We start from the raw sequence: 26,619 nt of genomic DNA, 5'->3' as shown, positions 1-26,619 counted from the left end.
GAAGGCACAATCCACAAAACTAGAATTCTGAAAAGACTTGCAATGTCTTATTGATTCTAATACAGAAGCTGAAAAAAAAGACATTCTCCAAAACAGCCACAGAAAAGCTGTCAAATAATTCAGTACAGGAGATACAGTTTTAAGTAGAACACAGATACAGAGCAGATCATCCACACAGATGGCAGCTTCTTCTCAGCAACATTATCCTGCATGTCAGAAATATAAAACTCTGGATATCAGAAAACAACTCGCAGAAACTGTCATAAAAAGCTTCTCTGACTCAGGTACCTGTAACAGGAACAGGAGTCACTGTTACTTCTTACACAGAGTTGAAAGGGGAGATCGGACATACAGCATGCTCCATTTACAACTGTTAGCACTGTAAGTTCCTCTTGAATGTAACTTCTTTTCTGGATAAGGAGTTGGCAATCATTGCAAGACACAAGTATGCAACAGTACAAAGTAAACTGGATTTATGGCTCAGTCATGACAATGTAGGTGGCTGACAAAAATCATGCAACTTAAGTCTGGTGCAAAACACCACCATCTCTTGCCTCATGGGTATGCCTTCCGAGCCACTGAAAGGCATCACCTATATTCTGCTAATTCTCCATTCCCTCTTCCATATACACAGCACACACAAAAGTACAAGTAATTTCTATTTCAGTTATTGGAAAGCAAAACTGAAATTCAGTGCCATGGTGCAGTGAGTCTGACAGCGTTGTTCCAAGCACTGACAACACAGGAGCAGAGGAAGAGCGGCTTGTTTTATCTTGTTCAACAGCAGGTTCTGAAAACTAGACATTTTGGCAGTCTGTGACCATGAAATTTCACCAGCATGTCACTTTTTATGTTCCTGTGCTAACACCCCAAACTCATGATGAATCCAGAATTAATTCTTTTCCCCCCTTTCTTTTGGCTACTCTATGGAAGTTTGACATCATTCAACCACCCTATCAGCAATACATGTACAATTTGATGCAGCCCATGCCGTGCATCGAGTCACTTTCCAGACTCAAATTTTAGGTGCATAGTACAGCAGCAACAGACAGTCCCTATCACATGTACAGAGGGACACAAAAAGCTATGGGAGAAGCGACAGACAACTTCTGGCATCGCAAAACTCCTGCATGTTAATAAATTCTGACTTCAGTGCCGCTTTTCACTATGCAGTGAGTACAGGGAATCAATCTACCCACATGCCACTCTTGAAAGAGGTGTCAAGGCAGTAAATACTGCTTAGATGAATGATTACAGAATGAATACTGCTCTGCTTTAAGAATCTACTGAGGGTCAAGACATCAGTGTGGAAAATCAGTATCGAACATCCATTAATGCTGCACAATATATTAAATGTCCCCACAATTCTTTGGTCATTAGAGGGCTGTCATCACTTCCGACCCAAGCAGCCAGACACAAAGACACTCTTCCTTTTTCACTGCAAGAGTTATTTACAGGAGCCTCTACAGTTTTCAAAACAGTGTTTCTTTGTTATTTCTTAAGGAAGGGGACATAGACTTTACTTACTGTGTCATACATTAAGGTGAAGAAAACGTACACGTCATAATGCCCAAACCAAACCTACATTGTCACAAAACTATCAAAAAAAGAATACATTCTATTGCTAATATTTTAAGTAAATAGTTGTATTTAGCGTCACTGAAAAAAAACCCCCAAAACAACCAACCCATAAAAATCTACCACATCATTAGATCCTGTAAGGATAGCCACTATTATTCTTACTTCCTTTCTCACTTTTCTCCTGTTTTCTTCTTTCTCCTTCCAATATTGATGCTGTATTTCTCCTCCAAATCTTCTTTTCCCTACTTGTTCTTCTCTTGGTTCTCCCTACCATTCCCCTTCTTGTTCCTGTTTGAAATTTCCGTCTTTCTTTCCCTCATCTCTCTGCCTCCTCTTGGTTCCATTCTCCCTGCTTTTGGTTGTCTATAAGGCAGCAGAAGTGCTCATCACATGCAAAAGCTAGTAAGGGAAATGGGAAAAAGTTAAGTTAATTTATGAAAGAAATCACATTTATTAACATCACATAGAGATATATATATATATATGATAACTAGAAACCACATCTTATTTCTACAACCACAGAAAACATCTCTTTCACCATTTGCTTCATTTACCAACTACTACAGAAAATAACTTCTAAGATTCAAAATCTGTCGTTTTACAATCCTTCTCTTACCCCATGAAACATGAGCAAGGTACGAGTTTCAAAATTACACTTGTGCTTTATTCTACTGTAAGACAGTCAGTTATTAAATATTCAGGGTTAGAAATGAATGCTATTTTTATTACCTATCACATATAATACAGACCCTTCTAAGTTCTCTACTTGAGTGTGTGGAATACACATGAACGTAATTTTAAGACACAAAGTATTTTTAAAGCCAGAAGCAATACGGCACTAGACCAGTTCAACAGGCCCTTTCTTAGAAAACAGTAAACTGAAAGGAAGACTTGCCTCCTCTCCCTGCCTCACTACGATACATCTATTTCCACACCTATAACATCATGAAAACGGATTTAGTATTTTTATTTCAATGCTCATAAAGAACAAGCTTTTAGAGAATGTCTGAATTTTGCAAAAAATTATTTTCTATTTTTCCTCCTATGCCTGTGCCTATATAAAATTACAATAACACAAGTAACATATGTACCCACAGTTAACATAAAACGTTGGGCTGCATTTCCAGATTCAAAGCTATTAAAAAGTTTCCATATAATTTTATTAGAGGACACTATAGCTTATGAAGTGGAAAGAGAAAAGTATGGAATACATAGGCTTGCAATACAGGTGAATTATTTTTCTAAATTGTGGTAAGAAGAAATTTTTGCACATCTGTGTATGTAACTATCTAGAGTCAACATGCAAATAAAACTGAATACAAAATTTAAGAAAAGATAATGAGTGAAGATTTAATCACAATTATATAAAGTATACTTTTTATATTATACAAAATGGTACATTAATATAAATAAATATATATTTTAATCTTAACATTTTATACGGAGAGTTAAAAAACTGTAAGGTAAAATTTATTCCATGGGTTTCTCCTATTCAAATACTCTTAACAATCCTCATCAATCACCAGTTTAGGAACCCCTTAAGCCAGGAAGAGACTGGGTCTACATCACATAACGAGGAAGAACTCCTGAGCACTTTTTAGACTTCAGTATCTACTCTTTGCCAAATAAAAGTGATTTTTACTTTCAATTACAGAAGCTACTTGAAAACTCACTTGGTTTTTTTCCTGAATGAAACTTAAGAAAGCCTGGTTTAAAAAAAAAGTTAATAAAAATGATGTCAAGCCAACACCTAAGTACAACATAGTATCAAGGAATAAAAAGAAATCACTGCTACCAGAGTAAGTTTACTGGCCAAGCCCTCCTGATTATTATCAATATATTAATGTATACTGATAGTATACAATGTACAGTATCAAAAAGCTAGCTGCCTGTTAGACTTGGTCTACAATGAAAAGCATTGTTGGTGAAGTTATATATGTAAGCACACCTTTTTGCTCAAATCAAAGGCAGCTACACTAGCAAAAAATCTTTTTGCAGTGTATTTGCTCAAGGAACTAGCATACCCTGTATTAGCAGAAACCCCTTTCCTTTTTGCTTGCATGAAACATATGCCAGAAGGATGTATGGTGTAACTACACCAGAAACTAAGCAAAGCATGCCAAGGCCTTGAATTTTTTTCCTGGACAGGGGACTGTATTAGGAGTATTAGAAATCTGCAAGTGGCCTACTCTAGGAGGGAAGAGAATGCCATAAATTCAGTGACAATAAATTTCAGTACAACTCATCCAGGTTATACTGCTATGTAACAAACAGATTACATGAACTCTTCATGTTAGGCATCTGCTCCAATGGAGAAAAATTTCTGTATTTAGGACAATTTTCTCTCATGCCTTTTTCAGAAGAACAAGGGCAACTTGAAAAAAAAAAAAAATCAGTTAAGAAAGACATCTCCTTTTTCATAAACAAAAGCAGTGAGGGTGGGGTGCTTAACTTAATCCAGTCTTAAGAGCCAGTGGCTGCTACACGACATTTAGGTTCAGATATGATAAAGTGTACTTTTACAACTATGCGTGGTAAAACAAGTGTGAATCATGCTTCAGCTTCCACAAAACATCTGCCAAAATCCCTCATTTTTTTAACTGCATGGTGGATTACTGTAAAGCCCTGCCACATGTAGCCTCATTTTTGCATCAGCGGAAAATATAGCCCAAAACATGGCAGACTGTCTCATTTATTAATATATAACCTTTGTGTGCTGTGGACAGTACTGATGACACAGGGTTCTGGGTGAATCACAACTTCTAATGCAGCAGGCAGATGGAACCTTTAAAAGACCAACTCTTCCCTTCTGTTTTCCTAGTCTGTGGAGGCATGCAAGCTGGAACTCGTTAATGAAGAACTAGCATTGCTGGGTAGGCATTCTTTCCTGACACGTTTTCCATTATTAGGTGCTGGGAAAAGTACCCAGTGAATTTCAGTGGTGTGCACTGGCTTGTATTTGTTTTAAGCATCAACAGAAGAACCTAGATCGGTGCACTGCTAATAGGTATGCTAAAAAACAACCAATGAAACAATGAAAACACAAAACCCTGGAAAACCCAATAGCTATACAGTTTACAGATCTTTCCACCCTGTTTACCTGTTGTACTTGGTTGTAAGATCTGTTGCAGTGCTATATGTTAGCTGCCATTCTCATCCAAGCTTTCAGAGCTTTCTGTATTAAAATATAAAATCTAGTGCCTTAATACACCAAAATGCTGGGTTTGGAAGCAATAGGCACTTTAGATGTACATGCAATAACAATGCATAAAATAAAAGTATATGTGAAACTACCATAGTAAGTGTTTCTCATTAGCCACTTCAGACATGTCCTTTTCAACACCAGTTAAGTGGGAGAAAGAAAAAGTTTCTTCCTTAGTGTGTGCTGAAGCAGAAGTGAGTACTGTTGGCTTGGGTCAGCGGTCTTATTCCATTCATAGACTCTTCTGTTCAGTTCCGTATGGATATCTAATATAGACAGTTTCCTGCAGCAACAAAAGTAAAAGCTTTCTATTAGAGAATGAAGCAAGACACCATTAAAGCATCCACAAGAGAGAAGACAACTTTAGACTCAGCAAGGAGAAAGTTTCAAATTTCAGTCTTTATTGCAGCAGCTACACCTCTAAAACCCAAGGCTGAATATGCATTTTGGAGACAATTTCTTACAACCCAAATCACTGTTGTGATAATGGTTATGCTGACATGATGATCTGTGCTTTCATTACAAGGTTTTAGGGTTTGTAAACGGGTACTAAATGTCAACCCCACAACTACCTTGAGAGAAGTTGCTAGCTCCCTGGTAGATCAGTTATGCAAAGAAAACCTTTGTTGGTAAATTATATATCCAAACATACCTCATTTTTGCTCAGATTCCTCTTTAGATAGACTAAAGTTTTCTGATAGCTTGAATTCAAGATTAAAAATTGGCAATCTAGCAGCTCACTGAGTGGAGGGTTAATTAGATCTAAAGAAAGGACAAAAACCTTTCCTCTCAACTGCCTTCTCCTGGAACTTAGGCACTGACTTCTTATATTTGCAAGCAGAGCCCTTCTTAATGATAAAAGACAATCCTCAATTTGACAGAAGCCTGGTGTGTGCCTTGTTATCTTGGAGAAGGAAGATTTCCAATCCTGTTTAAAGCGCTGATATACATTTACCCAGGACAGGTTCTTCCCTTCTCACTCTGCAAGCCCCAACACACTTTAATTTTACTCTCCAGAATCAGAAACCTCACTCCTACTTTAGACTACCTTCCTGTGCCATTGTTCCAGTATCAGTTATACTTGTCTTTTAACCTATGACACAGCATGAAGACACTTTTCAGGACCATACAGGATGAAACTTAAGGTTTCTCTTTCTCTAGGACCGCAGGCTGTCATAGGAAAAGCATTATTTTTTCCTCTTTTTTTCATTTACCTTTTATGAGGATTGCGGAGTAGCTCAGCCAGACAACGCAGATAATATGAGGATGAACTCGGAGATTTTTCTAGTGTAGACACATCCACCTTGCACTGACTCCAGAAGATATCTGCTACCTGGGGGATAGTGACTTTCCAAGGAATTTTTGCATTAGCAGTAATTTTCTCATTATTCCCATCTACTTCCAGCAGACTAGTACATTCTTGCTCACTTTCTGGCACAATGTAGCTTTGAATAAAAAAAAGCTTCGGTTTTCCTAGGAGTTCAGGACATGAGTCTGCTGTAAAGTATTTCTTTATTTGTTCCAAAGGGAATCCAGAAAAAGTATGGTCTGTACAGAAGATGCTTTGAGGACTTCCACGGCTGACCAATACGCAAATGAAGCTGTCAAAATTTCTGTGCTTCTGCAACCTTGCAACTTCAAGTAATGTTTGATTCATGGTGTTCATATTTAAATATCTGTGACAATGAACGTCATAGCCCAAGCCTCTGAAGGTCTCTTCCAACACATCTGAAAAAAGGAAGATGTAATTAAATCACAGCACATCAAGGCTCAGTCTCAACTATCTTGAATTACAGTATTTACAGTATTTCAGTATTGGAAATAAGACATTTATTTCACCACAATAATTAAAAAATGCAGAGAACGATGTTGATCACAGTACATCACATGTTTACAGTGCTACATGCATGTTGTCTTTAATATGAGTTATGTACTTCATGATAGCAAAGACACAATGTATTATTTAGCATGTGATCTGTTCCAAATTCCACAGACACTTGGATACTTTCATTTAGAGCCAGTATCCCAAGTTCCTAGGACTTAAAATATCAGGCAAGATACATTAGAAAATGCTTCACACAGAACATTCTTGAAATGGCAAGGAGTGATCTGGATAGCGTGGGAAGTCTGTTTCACCTTTTAACTTGTCAAAATTACTTTGAATTGTTATTATAGATATACGGAACTGCATAGGAAACAGATAGGCTCCTTTTCATCAGTCCCAAACGAACCTGCTGCAGTCATTTATGCTTCCTACTGTATAAAATGGACTTTAAGTGATGAGTCCCAATTGGAAAATGGACACTGGAGTCGTTAACTGTGACAGAATGGCATTTTCAGCAGGAAAAAAAAGCTGAACAATGAACCCTTTCAAATGTGTTAGAAATTAAAACTGTAGATAGCCAAAAATCAAGATTTAACTTTATTGTGTTTGTGTTAACCTGTGCTGCAAAAAAATGTGCAATGCTCTGAATAACTACTTTGGATGTTTATTAATATGGGAGTGAAACCAGATACAAGGTGGTTAAAACCACAGGTATTTTTTAAGTGTTCAGAGAACCACAAGCTATTACAATGACTCATACCTGTACCTCATATCCTATCTTTAGTATAAACCACATATACATTGCCCAAGCACAGTTTCTGATATGACAGGACATATCAAGTGCCATGTGTATGTAAAATGCCTTACACACACAGGAAGCTAGCATGTTCCTTGGCTTCAAAAGTTTAACAACCCCTAGTTAGCAGAGGCTATTTCAGAGGTAACTGGCAGCAAAGCAGTGTTCTCCTCAAAAAGCCCACAGTGAAAACACAGAACAGAACTCATAACTTTCCTCAGCAAAATACAGGGTTGATACAAACTCTATACTATAGCAAGGTTATAAACAGGAACTATAGAGTTTCATTCCAGTTCTGTTGGTTTGATTACATTTTGTAAAATAATTAAAAAACTTTCCATACATTTTTTTATTTGGAAATAGAAAGGAAAAGTCCCTCTATTTTAGGCAATAAAACATGCTCTCAAAATTCAGGTGGAAGATTCAGTATTAACACCGTTGGGCAGTTATATACTCCATGAAGCACTTCATCCATTAGAGGGCAGTAGTACATAGCAAAACGAGAGTTACGGCAACGAGAGTGCTTTCCTGTAATTTACTTACCTCGCTATCACGTGTGCATACATAGCAAGATACAAAACTTGGTGTCAGCTTAGACCAGTGTCACCTTAGACCATACACACACTCTAAGTGTCACAATCAAAAAAAATTAAACCAAACAAACTTAGAGCAGATACCTTACTTTAACAATGAATCAAAAATTATACATGGTAAGCTTTGTATACAGCAATTTTACTTTAAGGCAAGACAAAATACAGCGTTACATGCTGCAACCTGAGATCAGAAAACATCTGTTTCTTCAACATTAATCATCTCCCAACAAAACTCCACTGACTTTCCAGCATTTCCATGCTACATAAAAAATTACCCTTTTCTCCCCTCAATTGTTTACAACATAAGAATAAAAATTGGCTTCCAAATGGAAAAGTCAAAAGCAGCTATTTACAAAACAGCAAGGTGCCAGTTTCAATTTTATCAGCATCTGATGAATTCACATTGTTTATGCTGAGCATTTTCAATTGTTGTAATCCTTGATCCTATTGTATCTATTACTGGTTCATCTTTCTCAAATTAAATCTTGGGGTAACTACAGTCTCTTAATGCACACCACAGATAGATTCCTAATGTGCTCCTTGTCCTCTTCTCTTTCTTTGGTATTTTCAGACTTCAGAAGTACTGTGGCACAACAGCTCTATAGAGTAGTGTATGCCTTTCTAACAAACTCCTTTAAGCAATGCCTTATGTCCTGCCTCTCCTGAATCTCACTAGCACACTATTTCAGTGAAAGTCTTGCTTTCTATCATGTTAAAATGCTGATGATGCACTGGTGATGCTAAACATCTGAGACATACACATGGTTTAATTGCTTCTGTATCCAATGCAGACATGCATGGAGACTGAGGCACACTAAGACTTGCTTTCGATGGTTTTGGCACAACAGCAGCAGAGCCACTATTTGCAGGTGTATCTTACATGTCAGATGCTAAACATGTAACCCATTTTTGTCCTTTCCAGTCAGCAGACTTCCTCTATCACAATCACACTTTCTGTTTTTGTACAAGTACTGAAATGACCATATGAGTTCATGAAGATCATGTGCCTTTTTTTTTTAAATTTTGTGCACACATTTGAATTTAGTAGCAATTACTATGACAAAAGTGTCTGCACAGTATATTGCCTGTGCAAAAGATAGACTCTTCCTTAGAAGGCACACATCTAAATGCATGTATCTGTGACTATGAACTGACATAGCAGTTCCTTCTTTATTTCCTGTTTTCTCCAGTGTACGTGCCTAACCTTTTATACTTACTGTTTCATTTAAAAAACTCAGACCTGGCATAGTAAAACACTCTTGTTCAATAAATCAGGTCAGCACATGTTTCTATCCCATTAGAGACAAAGAAATTGAAAGATTTTCTTTTTAAACAAGGCTATTTTCACACCTCATGTTTTCATCAGCTCTCCACACTGAAAATTCTCTAGCAATCCTTTTTGCATTTGCTTTTAAGAAACAGAACTCCAAGTAATAAGTAATTCTTTTGGTACTGGAGCAGATTATTGTGCTACCTTCCAGATTAAGGCTGCATAGTAAGTCTCTTGCATCAAGAGGTTCATTCCTTAAAGCTACCATGAAAGGGAGAAGAACAGGAAAGGAAAGAAGCAGTCAACAGGACAGAGCAGAATGTTTGATCCCAAGACCTTCCCCCACCCCCAATCTTTCAGTCCTTGGTAGGCTTTGTTTTATTTTCCTCTTGGGGCAGAGTCAGCATTTTTTTTTTTTTGAGAGTAGAAGTGAAGAAGTGCTTTAGATTGAACAATTTAATTTCTACATCCAGCAATTGCATCCTTGTTCTTTTTTTTTTGGTCAGAGGTCACTGATGAACTTGGTAGGACAGACTGAAATCAGATCCTAAGGATGCTTCCCAGATGCATGTAACTGTGTTAAGTGCATTCCTTGTCCCTCTTGTCCATGCATGGCAGGATTATGAATCAGTTCTAGTTCCTGTTACCCTAATGGAAAACTAAGTCTCTTGTTTTATATAATTTACCTAAAATCCTATTTACAAGCAAACATAAAAAATTTACTTTCTGTGTCTGTGCTCTGCATCCGCTACTCTTCAACAACTACATCAATAATTCTAAGTTGGTCCATCTGCTGGACCATTAGTTACGAAAAAGAGAAAAGATATGCCAACAAACCCTCTTCTTCCCCTACGTCTCCTAGCCTATTACAAAACTGACTGCAAGTACTCTCTTCATTTTTATTTTTAGCCTCATGTGTTACAGTGATTAGAGAGTGGGGGTTTTTTTGCTTATGCAAGAATCTAATTTTTGGATTCTACAAAGGCAATCAGGAAAACCCCACATTTTAACCAAGGCACTGACTATCTTGAATTCTACATGCAGATTTTTTTTAATTTTTTTTTTTTTTTTTTAGCTAAACCAAGAGGAAAGGAAGAAAATTCCTTTCCCTAAAAAGCTATGATGATGGTTTCAGTTAAACTGTCAAAAATGTAACAGAAGCCTAGGTGCATTATTAATAAATGACCACATGCCTTCAGCCGTTCAATTGCTGTGGTGTCCGATATGATTATGCTTCAAATCCACAACAGCTTTGGTTTTGGTTTTGTTAACTGGTGGGATACACTATCTTTACCATCTCTGCCAATAACCTGCTGTATGACTATAGTTTAGCTGTTCTGTTGGTCTCTGAACATCCTTCTTCTCCCTCCCAGAATTCAGTCTATCCCCTTTCAAGTTCTTTCATTCAGAGATTCTGCGCCAAAAACCAACCAAACATTGTTTGCAATAGTTAGGACAGTTGGCTTAACCTCAGGTTGGGCCTTCCAACTCTCTGCTTTAGAAGACTTACTAGAATTGATAGACTAACTGACTAGGACAACATTACCCTCATTTGGCTGGTACATGTACATCATATTCTTTATACTAAATTGTTCTAATTATCCAAGATTAACAAGATAAGGCACTTGAAATTCCAGAGACTTACCTGTGTCATTGCCAATACAGTCTATTATCAGGCATATTCCTAAAGGTTGACTTTGCATTCTGTACTGATCATCAAACACCTGAGGAACGTGAAGGACAAATAAGTTAATATGTCACTCTCTCAACTTACAGACTTGATCTATTCAATTACATTCTTTTGTAGCTAGCAGAAGTCTATCTACCGGGATGTAGTATGTCTTATCTATACAACAAAACCAAAAAAACAGGAGACATGAACTAATAGCAGGAGACATGAACTAATAGTTTTTCCTCCTATTTTTAGTACAGGCTTAATTTTTGCGTCCTTGTGTTATGCAATCTTAGTACCATAAAGATCTTTAAACAAAGACTAAGACTGTACCAGAAACTAAAGCAGCAAGTTTGAGACTGAACCTTAACTCTGGACAGATCTTCAAATGTTTGGGGGGGGGGGGAAAAAAAAAAAAAAAAAAAAAAAAGGCACTGTATGGTGTTGAGGGGCTTTTTAAAGGCCTGGACTACAATAGCAATGATCCTTCTACAGTACTTCCAAATTAAGTTCCTTAAGTGTAGCTGCTATTGAGATGTTGGGAGCTATAAACTTCATATTGCCAACACAATAAATGTAGAGAACTTTTGTGTTCTTCAGGTGTGCACACAAGCACTGCTCATCAGAACAACATTTATTTCTTTATTTAGTGGAACAACCTCCTTGTTCCTAAATAATCTGTAATGACTCTATCACAGTTCTTCTCCCCTTTCAAAAGATTAAATCGATTTGCTATAGGTAACTCCCTGGTTCCTGGCCTATAGGAGAGCTAGGGAAAATAGCAGTAATCCATTCTTATCATTAATACTCAAAGCACATCTGTCTTCTACATGGAGAGCAAGGGGCAGGGGGAAAAAAGGCACAAAATTTACTGCATGTAAAGAAACCCTGCGACTTCTAATGTAGATGGCAAGGGGTTTGACTTCCAACAGGTTTTGACTTAGCCTCCACTAATAAATATATAACACATGCGCATCATATGTACATGCATTTTGCAGTCTGCTGCTTCCAGAGCAGTAGCAAATATTTTATATTAAACATATATTCTGCAAAAGCAATTCATAAAACCTGTTTATGGCTGAGGAAGATATGGATGTACATATTGTTCTGTTTGCATGCAATTAAAGGAAATCTCAAAATGAAACCCGAAGAAAACTAAGGTAAATACCTGCAGAGGTTTTTATTATATTTACATGGATACATATGCACAAGCACATACCTTATGTGACACTGGTCCAGATTCCTGAATGGACATGTGGACTGGTTCTGCTGCAGTTAAAACATACAGAAGTAATCTCAGTATGTAGGTACCAGTGACATTTGTTTTGACACCAATGCAGTTAAAGAGGAACCTATCTAGTTCAGCCAAGTTCTCACTCACCTGGACCTCTTAGTTTCTATGTATGCTACTGAAGTTAAAAAAAACCACAAAAATTTTCACCTCAGAAACATTATTTGGATTGCATTCTACATTGCTTGTGACTAGAAAAAACAAACAAACAATCCCTCCTACAATGAGAGAATTCAGCCAAGTACTCTTAAAATTCACCATATTTGAGAAGTATTTTGGGTTTCCAGAAAGAACACAACACACATGGTAAGAACCTGGTACTCACTGGACAACTTCCTGGCTGGCCTGGTGAAGAGTTTACCACTGAACTGACACAAAAACTTCCTACTCAAGACACAGTGGGCACTGCTGTACTACACAGGCCTCCAGAGCTGGCTAGTCAACCTTTTCCATGATTTTATTAATAAACTATTTATTCTGTTAAAAAGTTGTGACAGTGGAAGCCCACGACAATTTCAATAAAGCTTTGAGATGTGGCAGCACAAGCAAAGCATATACAAAAGCAAACAATAAGGCAAGGCTCAATTTTCAGAGGTATGAAATACTCTCTGCTCCTGGTGTTATCAACTGGATTAGCTATAAACACAACTATGAAACAGAAGTCATTTTGATACAATGAAATTCATCGTTTGGCTCTTTTAGATTATCAAAACTAGATAAAATGCTCTTACCTAGAATAAGACTTTGTCCATTTTGTGATTTTTCTTTGTTCACATTCTGGATCTAAAATGAAGAAAAAGGTATATTTTCCCTGTCTCCTTCAAGAATTAATAATCATGAGTTCCAAAATATAACACAGTAGTATTTTTCTTCCTCAATAAAAGGACTACATATTTTAGATTCACATCTATCAGCTAAGTAGAATTACAAAATAACAAGTAAAAAAACCCCTACCAAAATCACAAGCAACCAAAAAATCCCAAACCGTTTCTCCTCAGAAAAAAATTACCAGCTCGCCATGAACAGCAAAGAAAAGATTATTCCCTAACATAGTAAAACAAACAAAAAAACTCTGACGACGTGAATTTTGTTTCCTATAGAGCAGCAGGAAGGAACTTTCACTGAATTAGAAAGGAAATTGTAACAGTATTATCATAATATGGAAAGTCAATGCAAACTCTTTCCTATTAGTAGTATGGAAAACAAAGCTGTTGTGGCTTTGTTAGTAAAGGCAAATTGCATCACTGGTGTCTTGTATGTCTTTATATGTACATATTTACTGAACACGTGACAGAAGTGTGTTCTCATCAAATCATTTAGCAAGACTAATGACTTTAAGTAAGGTCATGTTGTTACAATATCAGACCTAACCCAAATATAAAGAATGCAGCATGCAATAGGATTTGATGACTTTTCACATACTGAGATATCTTTGTTAAAATGAGATTAAAACAAACAAACAAAAAAATAAATCTGAAAAGCTCTCCTTAAGAAGCCATAACCTTCAGCTTCCAAAGTTAAAAAGTTACTTTCCCTGCAAAGTCCAGAAGTACAAAGAAGAATGATACATTTTGCAAACAACAGTCAAAGCAATACTTTTCACTCCCCAGAGTAGTAGAAAAAGTTTCAAGATAACAGATTTTACATATCCAACTAATAGGAAAAAATTCACAGAAGCTCTTTAAAGGGGATCTTTCTTAGTCAGAAGATTTAAATCAGACCCTAAACCCAGCAAGTAACAGGAATAAGAGAAATAAACCAAGTAATATTTTAGTAGCAATCTCTCATTCCTTAGGCTCTGCAAAAACGAATCCCCTTTCAATGTCTGGCAATATTTAGAAATAAAGGATCTGTCTGATCTATTGCATACTTACCCCTGAATTATAAGGAGGATCAATCAGACTGAGATTAGGGAGAGATGCCTGAAGTGCATTTACATATACTGGCTGAGAATGAACGGAGGACATTAAAGCTGAAAATTTAACAGAAACACACAAAGAAATACACCATGATATATCAACTGTTTTAAAAGCCTAAATCCCTGAAGCATGCAAATATTCTGACTTGTAACTCATAATTTTGTCTTCAGTAAGAACACATCTGATCCTTAATATCAAGAGTAACCAGTGCAAAAATAGCATCTTACCTTCGTGTTTGTAATTCTGAATCTTCCTAATCAGGTCTATCCTGTGAATATTTCGAAAACAATTTTCTATCAAATCCAGTTGATTAGGAGCCACCAAATTGAGTTTCTCCAGGTCAATCACAAGAGCTAGAAAACTCTAGAACAGAAACCCATACTGTCATAGCAGTAATTTGTTCTTTATCACTAAGTAATAAAGCAACCCAGAAAATAATGGGGGGTGGGGGGGTGGGGTCATAAAGGTTGTATATTCAAGAACTAGGGACATTACCTTCTGAAACACTAAGAAAATTATCTGGAAAATGTAAGAATTCTTGGTATTATCATAGGAGTAATGGAAACCAGGAAGTGATATTCTTAAAAACAAATCAAAGTTTTTGAGGAAATAGCTTTGCATTTTCTTGATGTTAAAAAGCCAGCGAGTTGGAATGTCACCTCGCATGCCACAAAGCAAGAGGTAAGAAAGGCTTTGGGCAATTTGCAGGGCCTCTTTCCTTCTTTGGTTAAAGAAAGAAAAAGAAAAAAAAACAAAGGAAGAAGACAGAAATCTTCAGTCTTCTATGGACAGTGGTCAAGTTTTCTGGACCCCCTCTACTGAATCTCTGCTTTCTCAGAGCACTTGAAACAAATAGTCAGAATGCAAATGTGTGGAGAAAGACATAATTAAAATAAAACTGTTCTTTTGTAAGTAAAGCAAAGCACAAACATAAAAAGTGACCTTGTAACTCAAGATACATTTCATATGAGTATTGGTTTGAGATCCTTCATATATGAACTTTCAGATCAGTAATACTGAAGATAGATTTTTTTTTTTTTTTCTTTTAATGCCTTCTGCCTCTGAGGGACATGCTAACACCATTCACTAAAGCAAGTCTTCACTGTTCCATCTTACTGTTTCTCATGCTTCTTTTCTTGAATTAAAAAAAATATTAAATAGAAGCCACTATTCCTTCTCCACTTTCTGACTTCTGTCTACTCCTGCCTCACTACCCCTTGCAGTACTTTCTCCCCTCATTTACTATCTAGCTACTTCCCTTTTTACTTCAATCTCTCATTGCTCCAGAGAAGACCAGCAGAAAGACATACCTTATCTTTCACCATTTTCATACGAGGTGCGTAATCTCTGAGTAGAAAAACAAGAGAACCCACTTCTTCTTTTTCCAGATTCTCATTAATCTCTACCATTAGTACCCTGAAATAAAGTTGAGACATTCCTAAATTACTAGCTTTCAGCAAGATCCCACACTTGCCCTACTACCCAACTTCTCCCATGTTCCAGTCTTAATATACCATTCCCAATTAAACAACAGGAAAAAAGCCTACCCTGCTCCAAGATCCAATTACAAAATACCTACTCTTGTTAATAAGCACCTGCGTTACTCGGACTGACTGTGTAATACCCACTGCTAGGAAAACAGAAGTCTCCTTAATATTTCAATAGAGATGAAGTGAGAGAATGAGACAACAGAACACATCTTCAACTTTTTTACCTAGTAGTTACAAGGTTTTCACTTCAGTCAAAAGTTAACATTATGAGTACATTTCTTTCTTTCTGAAGTTTCTCAAAGACAACAACTGGAGATTCTTAATCTAAGCTTCTTAAAACTACAGTGTAAAAAGTAGTAAGAGACAGGCCCCCTGAGAAAAGCTATACCACAAGGCTATGTGCCCAAAGCAAACTAGAAAATAAAATAACTCTAACTACTGACATTCCTCTAAAGCATCTTTTCTGTCTGCTACTCTAGAACTGTATGAACACCACTGGTTTTATTGATTAACCCCTCTGCAAAACCAAAAGCAACTCACACACATTTTGAACAAAACAGAGTAGCCTTGAAATTTGAAATAGATGTATTACCTGTAATCAGGGACAAGTTTGAGACTCCTGGCAAGGTTAGCTTCCACTGTTGCTTTCTCAATCTTCAAGATCCTCCTCAGCAAGTCAAATCTCTTAACTCTGTACAACAGCTCAGACAAGCCAAGAAAAGACAGTTTCTCCCTCTCATTCAAAGCCACCAAGAGCTCTCTAAGGTCAGCAGTGGCCAAGTCAGGAGCAAGGTCTCGGCAAAGGAAAACCATCATCTCTTCTTCTTCTTTATCCAATTCTTGTTCAATCTGGTGAATAAGGACAGCTGGCACTTGGCACCTGGTCATCACTTTGTCACTGTCCCTTTAAAACTACCAGCCTACTGTTTTTTAATCAGGAAGCCAACATGACATGAAGTCCATGTCTACCACAGCACTTCTCTGGTGGTCACTGTTAACTAGATGCATTCTTACATAAGCAGTTCTGTAGGAGAGAATTAAAAGGTACTGAATCAGTGATCTGCTGCACAAGTTCACAGTTAACTCCTCTATCTGATGTATTTCACTTACAACTAAAACACCAATGTAGTTTACACAGCCTCCTGTTCTCAAGGGGTTCTCCCAGCTGTTCATTACAGAACAAAAAGTACTTGGTAGGTCATACTAATCAGAAAAAAATTTTAGTTCTTTTAAAAGTAAAATTACCTTAACACAAGTCTGTGAATTCCATAGGAAGTGAAACAAAAGTCATCAGCTTGCTGATGAGTGACATTTCAAATGCTTCAGGAAATAAGAGTTAAGTTCCACAGCAATTTAAGTCTAAAGCTCCAACCTCTTCCCAGCAACCCTCCACTCCTCTGCTCACCACCACCTTTTCTCCCTTAAAAGTCTCAAGGCATTTTTCAGGAAGAGTTTTGGGAGCTAAAAGGTAGCGTAACCACACATTGTAGAAAAAAGAATTAAACCCTCCCCCACATATAAACCCACTGCTATCAGGCACACACTCTGCCTTAAATGAAGTCAAAATAAAGGAAATATTCACAATGTGTAATATTTTACAATATTAATTATCTATAAATTCAGGAATGTGTGGATTTCTTTACTTATTAGCACCATTTAAAGTGATTCCAATCTGAATGAGTTACTGGGGTTTTAAGGATTCCCCCCACACACCCTACATGCTCAAAAAGATCGAAGAACCACACAGAAAAAACTCTAACCTGAAGTATGCAAATTGGTTAACTCTGAAAGTATAGATAAGCAACAGACTGCCTTTTTCTTCATGTGATGCTCATGATTCACCATACTGAAAACTGAAATAAAAATTCAAACCTAGAACCATCCCCCCCCATGTGATTAACAAAATAAGTAGGGTGCTATGCTCAGTTTCTGTTGCCACCAACTATGAAAATTCTATCTAACCTTCTCTGATCCCCATTACCTACATGGAGAAAGGTGAAATGAGCAACCCGAAGACAAATCTTAGCCCTTACAAGAAGTTCAGTCACTATACTGCAGAGTTTTGTTTAAACCGTTCTAAAAGCAAAAACCAATTCGACTTCAAAGCCTAATACACTGAAAGATTCTAGCACCTGGATAACATTTTTTAAAGGATTTTCAGCCTTTTGTTACACATTCTGGAATTGTCACATATTGTGTCCGTGCATTATAAGGAGATGAGATAAATTCACCTACAAGGTTCTTTTTCTTTTTTTCCATTCCAATGCTGTTTAAATGAAAAATAACTCTATACATGCACCTGACTTTCCTCAGAAAGTGAATAAGAATTGGATTTGATTAAAACCATGGACTGGGTTCCACTGCCCACTAAAAGAGTGCATCAAATTTAAGTTCCTAGGGCAAAGTCTCCTTTATCTACATCTATCCCAGTGAGCCGTATTTTCTATGGAGTCAAAAACTGCAGTGGCTTTTTCCTTCAAAGCTGTTGCTGACAGTCACAATAGCAAGCTATCAGTATTTAAAACAAACAAACAAACAAAACAACAAAAAAACAAACACTGTTAATCTCGCTGATAGCATGTCTTCTGAATCACTAGGGGATTATAACACAAGTAGCTGCTATGACCTCAAGGTCACACCTTCAGAAGCAAAATGGAAGGGGGAGGTAAGGAAGGGCAGCACAGGCAAGCTGTAAAATATCATAAACTCACCACATTAGAAGACCCAACCATTACTAAGTTTAAGTACTCCTGCACTTCCACACCACAGTGTAAATGAGATCTAATGTATATGTAACAGTCCTCAAAATGGCACTGAGGCCACTTTGGCTCATTTTCAGAAGCACAGAGCATTCAACTGCAGCTGAGTGCAACAAGGCCGCAGATAACCTGCTTAGCCCATCGCAGCCTCCTATATGTGTTCTACACAGACTGTGCTAAATACCCAGAGAAAACACACAATTATAGTACTCCTGCTACAGCACACAACTGTCCTCTCTGATACAGTTCTGTTCTTCAGAACTCAAAAGGGGCAGGCACAAACACAGTGTTTTCCCTCACTACATCATAACATTTAGGAACCTGGGATAATTAAATGCACTGTTTGCTCCAAGAAGTACAACAACATTTAACCCTAATGCAAACAGGGCAAGCAGCAAAAAAACTCACAAACAGAAATCAAACATCAGTAGAAGCTGCCCCTTTCAAATAGCCAGGACCACAGTATTTTTAATATAGCAAGCTGAAAAGCTTTGTTTCCAACAAATCAAACTGGGTAAACAAAATATTTGTGCTTTTGAACCTGTTCTATTTCACACATGGACCTGCAATGCTATCACTTGTACAGCTGGAGTGGAAGGGCAAGGTGGAAAATTTTCAGGCCTCTGATAAGCAGAGGAACCCCTCATGCACTGGAACGTGTTTTGTACAGTTTTCTATCAGAGGAAAAGCATATTTATTGCTAACTTCTTATTTTCAATCTAGCATCAAACATTTGTTAGAATTCTACAGAAAGACAAAGATTGTTTTCATGACATAATGCAGTCAAGAAGGGCGGAAGCACAAAACACTCTCATATGAAGCATCTCCCAGGTACATACAGCTGGGAGTTTCAAAAGAGCTTGTGGAAGTCATATTTATGACTCACTCTGAAGGGAGATGGGAATTTAACAACTTTTGGCCATTTTCAGAAATCTCAGATAAACTTTTTTTTTTATCTACTCTAGGTGACTCTAGGTGATTTTTATCTAATCTTTTAAAACTAGTTAAAAACGGGTGGTGGTGGTAGGGAGGAATTTCCTAGAGTTGAAATTTCAGACACGCAAAATTACTATTTATATGTTATCTTAAAAATAATCTGCCTTTAAAAAATACATATGAATTATTTATTTTTGTGAACTTCCTTTATATAACATAAATCACACGCTCATTATAAAAAATGCTGATCAATACTTCCAGTGCTGAAACTCTCTCACCTGTATACAAGTCTGTCCACAAGAACATTGGAAGGCCAGCATTTGACCATTGCCAAATCCACTGATCCAGATCCAGCACACTCTGGTTTCCATTCAGTATTCTCCAATGACAGTCCACAGACAAAAGTTGATTACATTAGCTCGTTTTCTGTTGGACAAATAGCAACGTCACAAATTACTGCTGGGGGCTACTTCCTAATTTTAGTGGGGGGGAAACCAAAGAAAAATGACCTAGGATCATGCATTCTTCTGCACAATTCCACTGGTCCAGTGAACCAGGAATGATGCTCCAAATAAAAGGAAAAACAGCTGTGCACATATAGTGATTTGTCAATAACATTCATTCCCCTAGGGTTCTAAGTGGTGAATGAGTAACAGCAACATGTCCTAAGTGTTTAGTATAAACTAAAAAAGTTTATAATTTTGCATCCAAACCCCAGGTCACCGTATTTTGATAGCAGGAGTGTCACACTATGGGGGCAAGCCTGATACATTCCATCTGCATACATCTGAGCCAGATCCACTTCACCATGAAGGGCATCATGCTTCACCCTTCCATCCAATACCACCACTTTTGCAAACGTCACAGATACAGTTATCATAGCTGCAACAATTAAAGAAAAAGAGAAAAGCAATGACAATGTAAAACCCAGAAGCCTGGCTTTCAATTTAGATTAGCTGGGCCCTGCGACGGGAAGAGTTATTGAATGTAAATTCTTTACAAAGAGGAGAGGAAAACCAGCTTATCTTCTCAAGAGAAGCGAAAAATTTCATACTCATCAGAGATAAAGCTGCCTCACTAGTTTGTGTGTTCATGTACGCGTGTAATTTGCCAATATTGCTGCAAGAACACAGTCAAGATTTTTCTCTTCAGGTCAACGTTTCGTGTATTGAGTAAAGAATTCAATGCAAAGCTTATGGAGCAGGAAGATGTTTCAAAAAAGAAACCTAAAGTACTACACATTCTCATTTACATTCCCAATTTTAGAAAGAAATCCAGAATAATTCCAAATAGCTGAAGTCTAACACAACCTCCACCACTGACAGATAAAAGGATACTACAAGATCACGTCAGTGACATTAAGGGCAGAGCGAGTTAAAGGGGCAGGCCTACACGTGGAACAACAACAACAAAATCTCTTTTCTTCCTGTATTCAAAGAATCAGGAAAAGCCCTGGTACACTGAGGGAAAATGACCGGTGACGGAAGAGTTATCTGTAAGTCTGGCTATTTTAGTTCACTATCACCCCAAATTTTCACAGAGGAAGGGCTCTTCTGGGAAACAGTCTTAGGGTCTCTGGTAAGAAAATCACTGATTTTAGGGTGACTCATCTGTCCTCTTGTCCCCAAAAGAGGTTTGAGAGAAAACACATCTCAAGGAGATAGCACCAAAGTGCTCTTAAATGCAAGTTTATGTGTTTAGTTATCTTTCAGACTTTCCTAAGCAAAGTGTAAGATTTTAAAGCTGAATAATTTCTCACATTCTGCACAGGAAACCACCTTTGTCACAGGCACATTTGTCCAAGTCTGCACTGAATTTTGACCCTGGGTATTACACTGTAAACAAGGTTCAAAAGAAGAAAATTTTTAAGGTAAACACCTGAGAATATTAGCAAGCACGTTTACTCCTCAGACCCCAAATAATTTCCATTCCACACTAAAACAGGCAGAAAAACATATCTAAAGTTAACTATACTCCTATTTTTGAACTATTTCGCACTGCCCCCAGTCCATACAGAATACAACCAAAATCAGGGGTAAGTTTTCTTTCCCCCCCCCCCCCCCCCGCAAGGAGCAGGAAACAACATACTAAAACTTCACACACACAGATGCACAAGGCTCCAGCAACTCCCTGCTGGGATTAACAAGTGGAGGCTGGTGTGCATATATAAGGCTCAAGCAATTTTATTCTTTGCTGTTTAACACCATATATGAAACCCTTGTTCCCATGACTGCAACACAAATGCTGCACAATATACCAATACCAATGTGATTATCAAGGTGAAGTGTCCCGTATTAATAACAATCAACATATCAGGCCTCATATTAAGAGGAAAGGTCTTTCAAGAGAAGCAGGGAAACATTTCACACCCTAGACATGGTCTACAATTAGAGTCTGTCATTTCTGACAGCGTTTTTTCTTCAATGATTTACAACCATGTCTGCAGCAGCAAAAACAGGATATACAATCAGTGGGTGTAGTTCTGATTGGAAAATGGATCTTTGTTTCACAAGATGAGCTCATGTGGAAGCCCCTACGCTAGAGAGTAGGAGGTTACTTTGCTATAGAAGGCACTTGCTGCATTTTGTGCTTCCTCCACTCCGCATTGTTTAAGAGATAGAGGTGATGAAACCACACAAAGGTAACTGCATTTTGAATCTGCATCATCTGGCATTTTTCAAAATGTTGAATTGTTTGGAGTGTGCTCCACAACTTTCACATTTCCCTATAACAGAAAGAGGATTTGGTATGAGATACTTAGGAAAAACAGGGAAATCCTGCTGTAACTTTCACATTTCTCATTATTGTACTAGGCTTAAATAGTTTGCTCTCGGCGTAAACTAGCAGTAACCACGCTGATTTCCATTTAGAGATACACTAGTCTAACATCCCAATCCTCCTCATCAAAAGAACAAAACGAAAACTGGTTTTACCGCAGGGAGTTTATGCAGATTTCCACGCAACTTTCTAACTACATAATTTTAAATCACATTTGGAAAATGAAGCAAGAGGAAACTCCGCTCCTCAAGTTTAAAAAGTTTCAGGCGGATGGGCAGCGTCGGGTTTCCTTTCTCCTCACGAGCATACTCGGGCTAAGGCCCCACTTGCGCCGGACGCTTCGGCTCTCCGCACCCGGCTTAGCCCGCCCCACGGTAAGGACCGGGCCTAGACAGGGAGGAGAACCCGATCCCGGAGCACGGGGTACTGGGGCGCCTATACTGCAGGCTCAGGGTGGGCTATGAGATGTGAGGGAAAGGAAGAGGGAAAGGAAGAGGGAAAGGTATAACGCACCCAAACGCGCCGGGGAGGTCTCATCTACACCAGCGGGGCCAGGCCCGGCATTAGGAGCAGGGAGGAGGAGGAGGCGGTACCAGCCTAACAGGCTCCCCAATACCGGGCGTGGTTTCAAGTATCGCTTATCTTTCTCTTTCACGAGTAGGACACGCAGAGTGCTTTTCGCTCGTACCTCTTGCGGTTACTGGAGACACCTGAGCCGCGCCCCTGCGTGTAGGTAACAACGCTGTTGAAGACAGAGATCTCCCCTCACTGAGAGACGAGGGAAACGGCTTTAGCCGCCTTACCCTCATTATACATCTGCCGAGCCACGTTCGCTAACCCTTACGATTTTATTGTGAGTTCGGCCGTTGGGTGTTTTAGGGCGTAGGCGAGGGAAGGATTATGGTTTTTTGCTTTAGAGTTTACCTCAGGAGATGAGACTCAGAGCTGCGCAAACAAGCCGGCCCGGCTACTCCAAGATGGCGGCGGGGCTGTGGCGGAAGGGAGGTCTCCTCCCGCGCGCAACCTTCTGCCGGCGCCCGAGGGTGGGGGTTACGCACAAAATGGCTTCTGGCTAGCTGGGGTGCTGGTAGCGTTGTGAGGGAAGAGGTTGTCAGTAAGATGGTCTTGAGTTCAGTATGTATAGGTGCTTATGGGACTATACTTTTTATACTGCTGCTGGTATGAGGACAGATGAAACAGCTTTGTATTGGCTCCGGTAGCCATTCAGTAGTAACAGACCGTTTTTCAGTGAGCAGTTACAGACTTGGGATAAGAGTGGGTATTCTGGCGGGAGTTTATGCAGAAGTAAGCCCTTACTTGGTTCGTATCTTGCTCTGTCGCTCTGAGTTCGTTCATAGGATAATATTGTACAGGCGTGTGAAAGTTATATGCTTCCCATTGTTGTATAATCTTCAGTAAATTTTAAGTAATGCCTCGTCCGTGTAAACTGGGTGTTGTAATTCCCTTGGTATAAACCAACTTCCATGAAGTGACTTACTCTGAGGTGCTAGTATTGTAGCTGGAGCTGCTCTCTTGAAGGACTAAAATCTAAAATCCTGAGATATTTTATCTGCTGAAATAGACAAAACCACCTCTATATGTGGTGAAATTAGACACATCATATACAACTCCCAGTTCAAAGAATTTCAAAGCATTTACAAAACAGTTGGGTTTTGTGCTGCTAAAAATATAGCAGTGGAAGCACAGTACCCTGGGATAGCACACTGTTGTGCAGAGAGTCATGTTCCTGGAACTGCAGGGAAAACGGAAACGGAAAGAATCGCCCACACCAGAATTTGATCAGGTACCAAGTGACTTGCTCTGTGTTCTGAAAAAATACCTGGATTCTTACTGAAATTGTACACTCAGGCTCTCACTTTAATATTAGTCATTCAAGGGTTTCATGGTATCCCTGCTACTAAGATGTAGCATTGGATTGGTGCTGATTCAGAAGGAAACCAGCTACCTGCTGTGAATCGATATGCACTGTTTTTCTTTCGATCTATTCCATAGAAACATGTAAAGATTTGTACAGGCTAATAGAAGAGGTTTAAGGAGATGGTATGGCTGCAGGCTTATGAAAGAAGAATTATATTTTTTCAAATATGGTTGAATGACTTACCATTTTAACACAGCTATTGCTTAAGTGACCAATATACTCTTGTTTACTTACTCCACTTTTTCCTTAATTTACCTAATTTTTATATGCTTATTAAACAGTTTGCACATATTTATAGGCAGCATTTATGAGTTATATGCAAGTTTTTTTCATTCTTCCCCCCTGTTTCTAAGTTGAAATACTACATTGTTCTCATTGTTACATCTCTTGTAAACTGGAACTGTAAATCAGTATAAATGTAGAACATAGACCATACCAGTAAGATTAGATGTGATTGGGAAGACATGGGCCTAGTGTTTCAATTTACAGGGTTTTGGCTATAAATCTCTGGCTTGGACATATTTCTCTATATGTTCTTTCATAACAGGTTTGATCTATTTTAATTTTGTAAATTCTCCTAGTTATATAAAACAAAAAAATCTTCTAAGAAGTTATGCTTCTGAAAATACTAGGAACTTGGCTTTTATGCTATGTATTTCAAAATCAGACTTGGTATGATCAGATTGAGTGCATTCTATCTGTATATATAAATGGTGTTACTAGTTCAATTGGTTATGTGTTGGTGTTGCTTTTATTATTCTTATTTAAAAAAAGGCTAAGTCACTAAGGGAAGAGACTATTTTTCAAGAGGTTTTCTTCTCTATTGGAACAATGGTGAAAGGATTATCTGACTTTCAGATTTCTATTTGGCCTATAACAGAGGATAGGGAACATACAGAGCACCTGTAAAATCAGTTCCCCGTCATACATGTAAAACAGTTTGGATGAATCCCTGAATGTTTTGACACCCATGATGAAATCAGTAAACTTAATTGGAAGAGCAGCAGGGGTCCTGAGTACCTTCCTTGTAAAACCCCTTGAAGCAAACACTCCTAACTTCGATTAGCTGCCTGTAGAAAATGCGCTTGATGTAAAAAGTTTTAATAAATGCTGATCTGGCAAAGATCTAACTGCAGGATAGAAGCTCATAGTTTGAGAGCTCAGCAAAGATTTGTAGTTTAGGAGGGATTTCAAGGGAGGTTAACAACACAAACACACAGTTACAGTCTGCTATTTAAACTACAACTGCCTTGCATCATGGGAACACTTATTCTATTGTGCTCTGAAATAGGACTTTCAGAGACATCCTATTTATACTACAATGTAGTTACTATTGTATTGGAATAATTTAGGTGCTTTAACTTCTCTGTAGCATAATCTTCCAAATGTGTTTGTTAATGATGTAAGTATTATAGGTAGCATTAGCAAAACCAATAGATAAATCACAAGTATCTTTCCAGGTGAGCAGAAATAGCTCTTTGACTACTGATGGAGATGGGATTTCCACTTGCATTTCAGAAAATGGAGCATCATTAGTTCTATTTTTTCATAACTTAAGTTACAGAAAGAGTTTTCTGACTGCAGTATTACAATCATGTATGTTCCTCACCTGCAGGTACCCCTGCTGTTTGTGACCCTGTTCTTTGCACTGTAAAATATCTATGCTGGTAGAAAGGCTGTTTTAATGTAAGGACAGCCATTGCCAAGGTTACAGTGAAGATAGATTTGATACTATTATCTTAATACACAGGAAATACTCCATCCCCAGGCAGGATTAGTATTATAATACCTGTGAAATAAAAATCTTTCAGTATTGTATGTATAATAATGATGAGACATTTTTATATTCCACAATATTGGCAAAATATGTTCATCATAAATTAAGGCAGTTGTTTAGGGCAGTGGCTGCCATCTGGCTATTAAACCATTGAATGATACCACCTTAATTCATGAATTTTACCTAAGCTAGTCTAACAGTGCCCAATATATTTGCTTATGTAGAACGTTGGTAAGGCTGATGCTTATGAGCTTCCCTATACAAGACAGCACTTATGCATTAATTTAATTTTTAAATCTTTAAAGTAGACCATCTGTGGAAATTAAATTGAGATTATTTGCTTGCATGTAAGTTTTCTGGAAACTGGCTGAAATTAGAAGACATAAGATTTTCATTGTCTTAAATTTCTTCATATACAATAAAGTCTTGATGAACAAAATAATCTGTTTTAAAAAATTATTGAGGAATGCATTAGTTTATATAGCAGCCAAACTACATTTGTATGTATTTTATATCTTTTGGTCTAAATAAACTAAGCAACATACCAAGGTTATGTATGCTGAAAATATGATTACAGTAACTTTTAAATCTGAGTTCATCTGCTAGTGCTTGAATAAAATAATGTACTAATATCTCTTCAGCTAGTGTAAATAAGGCTTTTGATATTTAACAGAACTGGCTGCTATATCAGTGAAGTGGCAGGCTTGTAACATTTAAGAAGACTAATTCTACAGGAACTTGTAGCAACTTTACATCAGACTCTGAAGCATTTGATGTAGAACAAACAAAAA

At 37.8% G+C, this 26,619-nt stretch overlaps 1 protein-coding gene across 7 annotated transcripts; it reads right to left on the bottom strand.

Annotated features, from left to right (window-relative positions):
• Window positions 1–1,502: 1,502 nt before the first annotated feature.
• CFLAR (CASP8 and FADD like apoptosis regulator) lies at window positions 1,503–24,392 on the bottom strand. 7 transcript variants are annotated; one of them, XM_049822478.1, is made up of 13 exons: window positions 22,626–22,869; window positions 19,613–19,760; window positions 16,885–17,100; window positions 16,232–16,663; window positions 15,460–15,565; window positions 14,377–14,512; window positions 14,105–14,202; window positions 12,962–13,013; window positions 12,159–12,208; window positions 10,913–10,991; window positions 5,998–6,511; window positions 4,682–5,066; window positions 1,503–1,980 (listed from the first exon to the last, which is right to left on the bottom strand). In XM_049822478.1, exons 4-12 carry the CDS (start codon window positions 16,525–16,527, stop codon window positions 4,928–4,930), a joined length of 1,470 nt encoding a protein of 489 aa, XP_049678435.1. In that variant the 5' UTR covers window positions 16,528–16,663; window positions 16,885–17,100; window positions 19,613–19,760; window positions 22,626–22,869; the 3' UTR covers window positions 1,503–1,980; window positions 4,682–4,927. The 7 variants fall into 7 exon arrangements, with proteins under 7 accessions (XP_049678435.1, XP_049678526.1, XP_049678269.1 ...); XM_049822569.1 differs by lacking the exons at window positions 16,885–17,100; window positions 22,626–22,869 and adding an exon at window positions 23,037–24,392; XM_049822312.1 differs by lacking the exon at window positions 16,885–17,100.
• Between the last annotated feature and the right edge of the window lie 2,227 nt (window positions 24,393–26,619).

The sequence above is a fragment of the Accipiter gentilis genome, chromosome 1, assembly GCF_929443795.1.
Source record: "Accipiter gentilis chromosome 1, bAccGen1.1, whole genome shotgun sequence".
Lineage (NCBI taxonomy): Eukaryota > Metazoa > Chordata > Aves > Accipitriformes > Accipitridae > Astur > Astur gentilis.
This window is presented reverse-complemented; position numbering and strand designations above follow the sequence as displayed.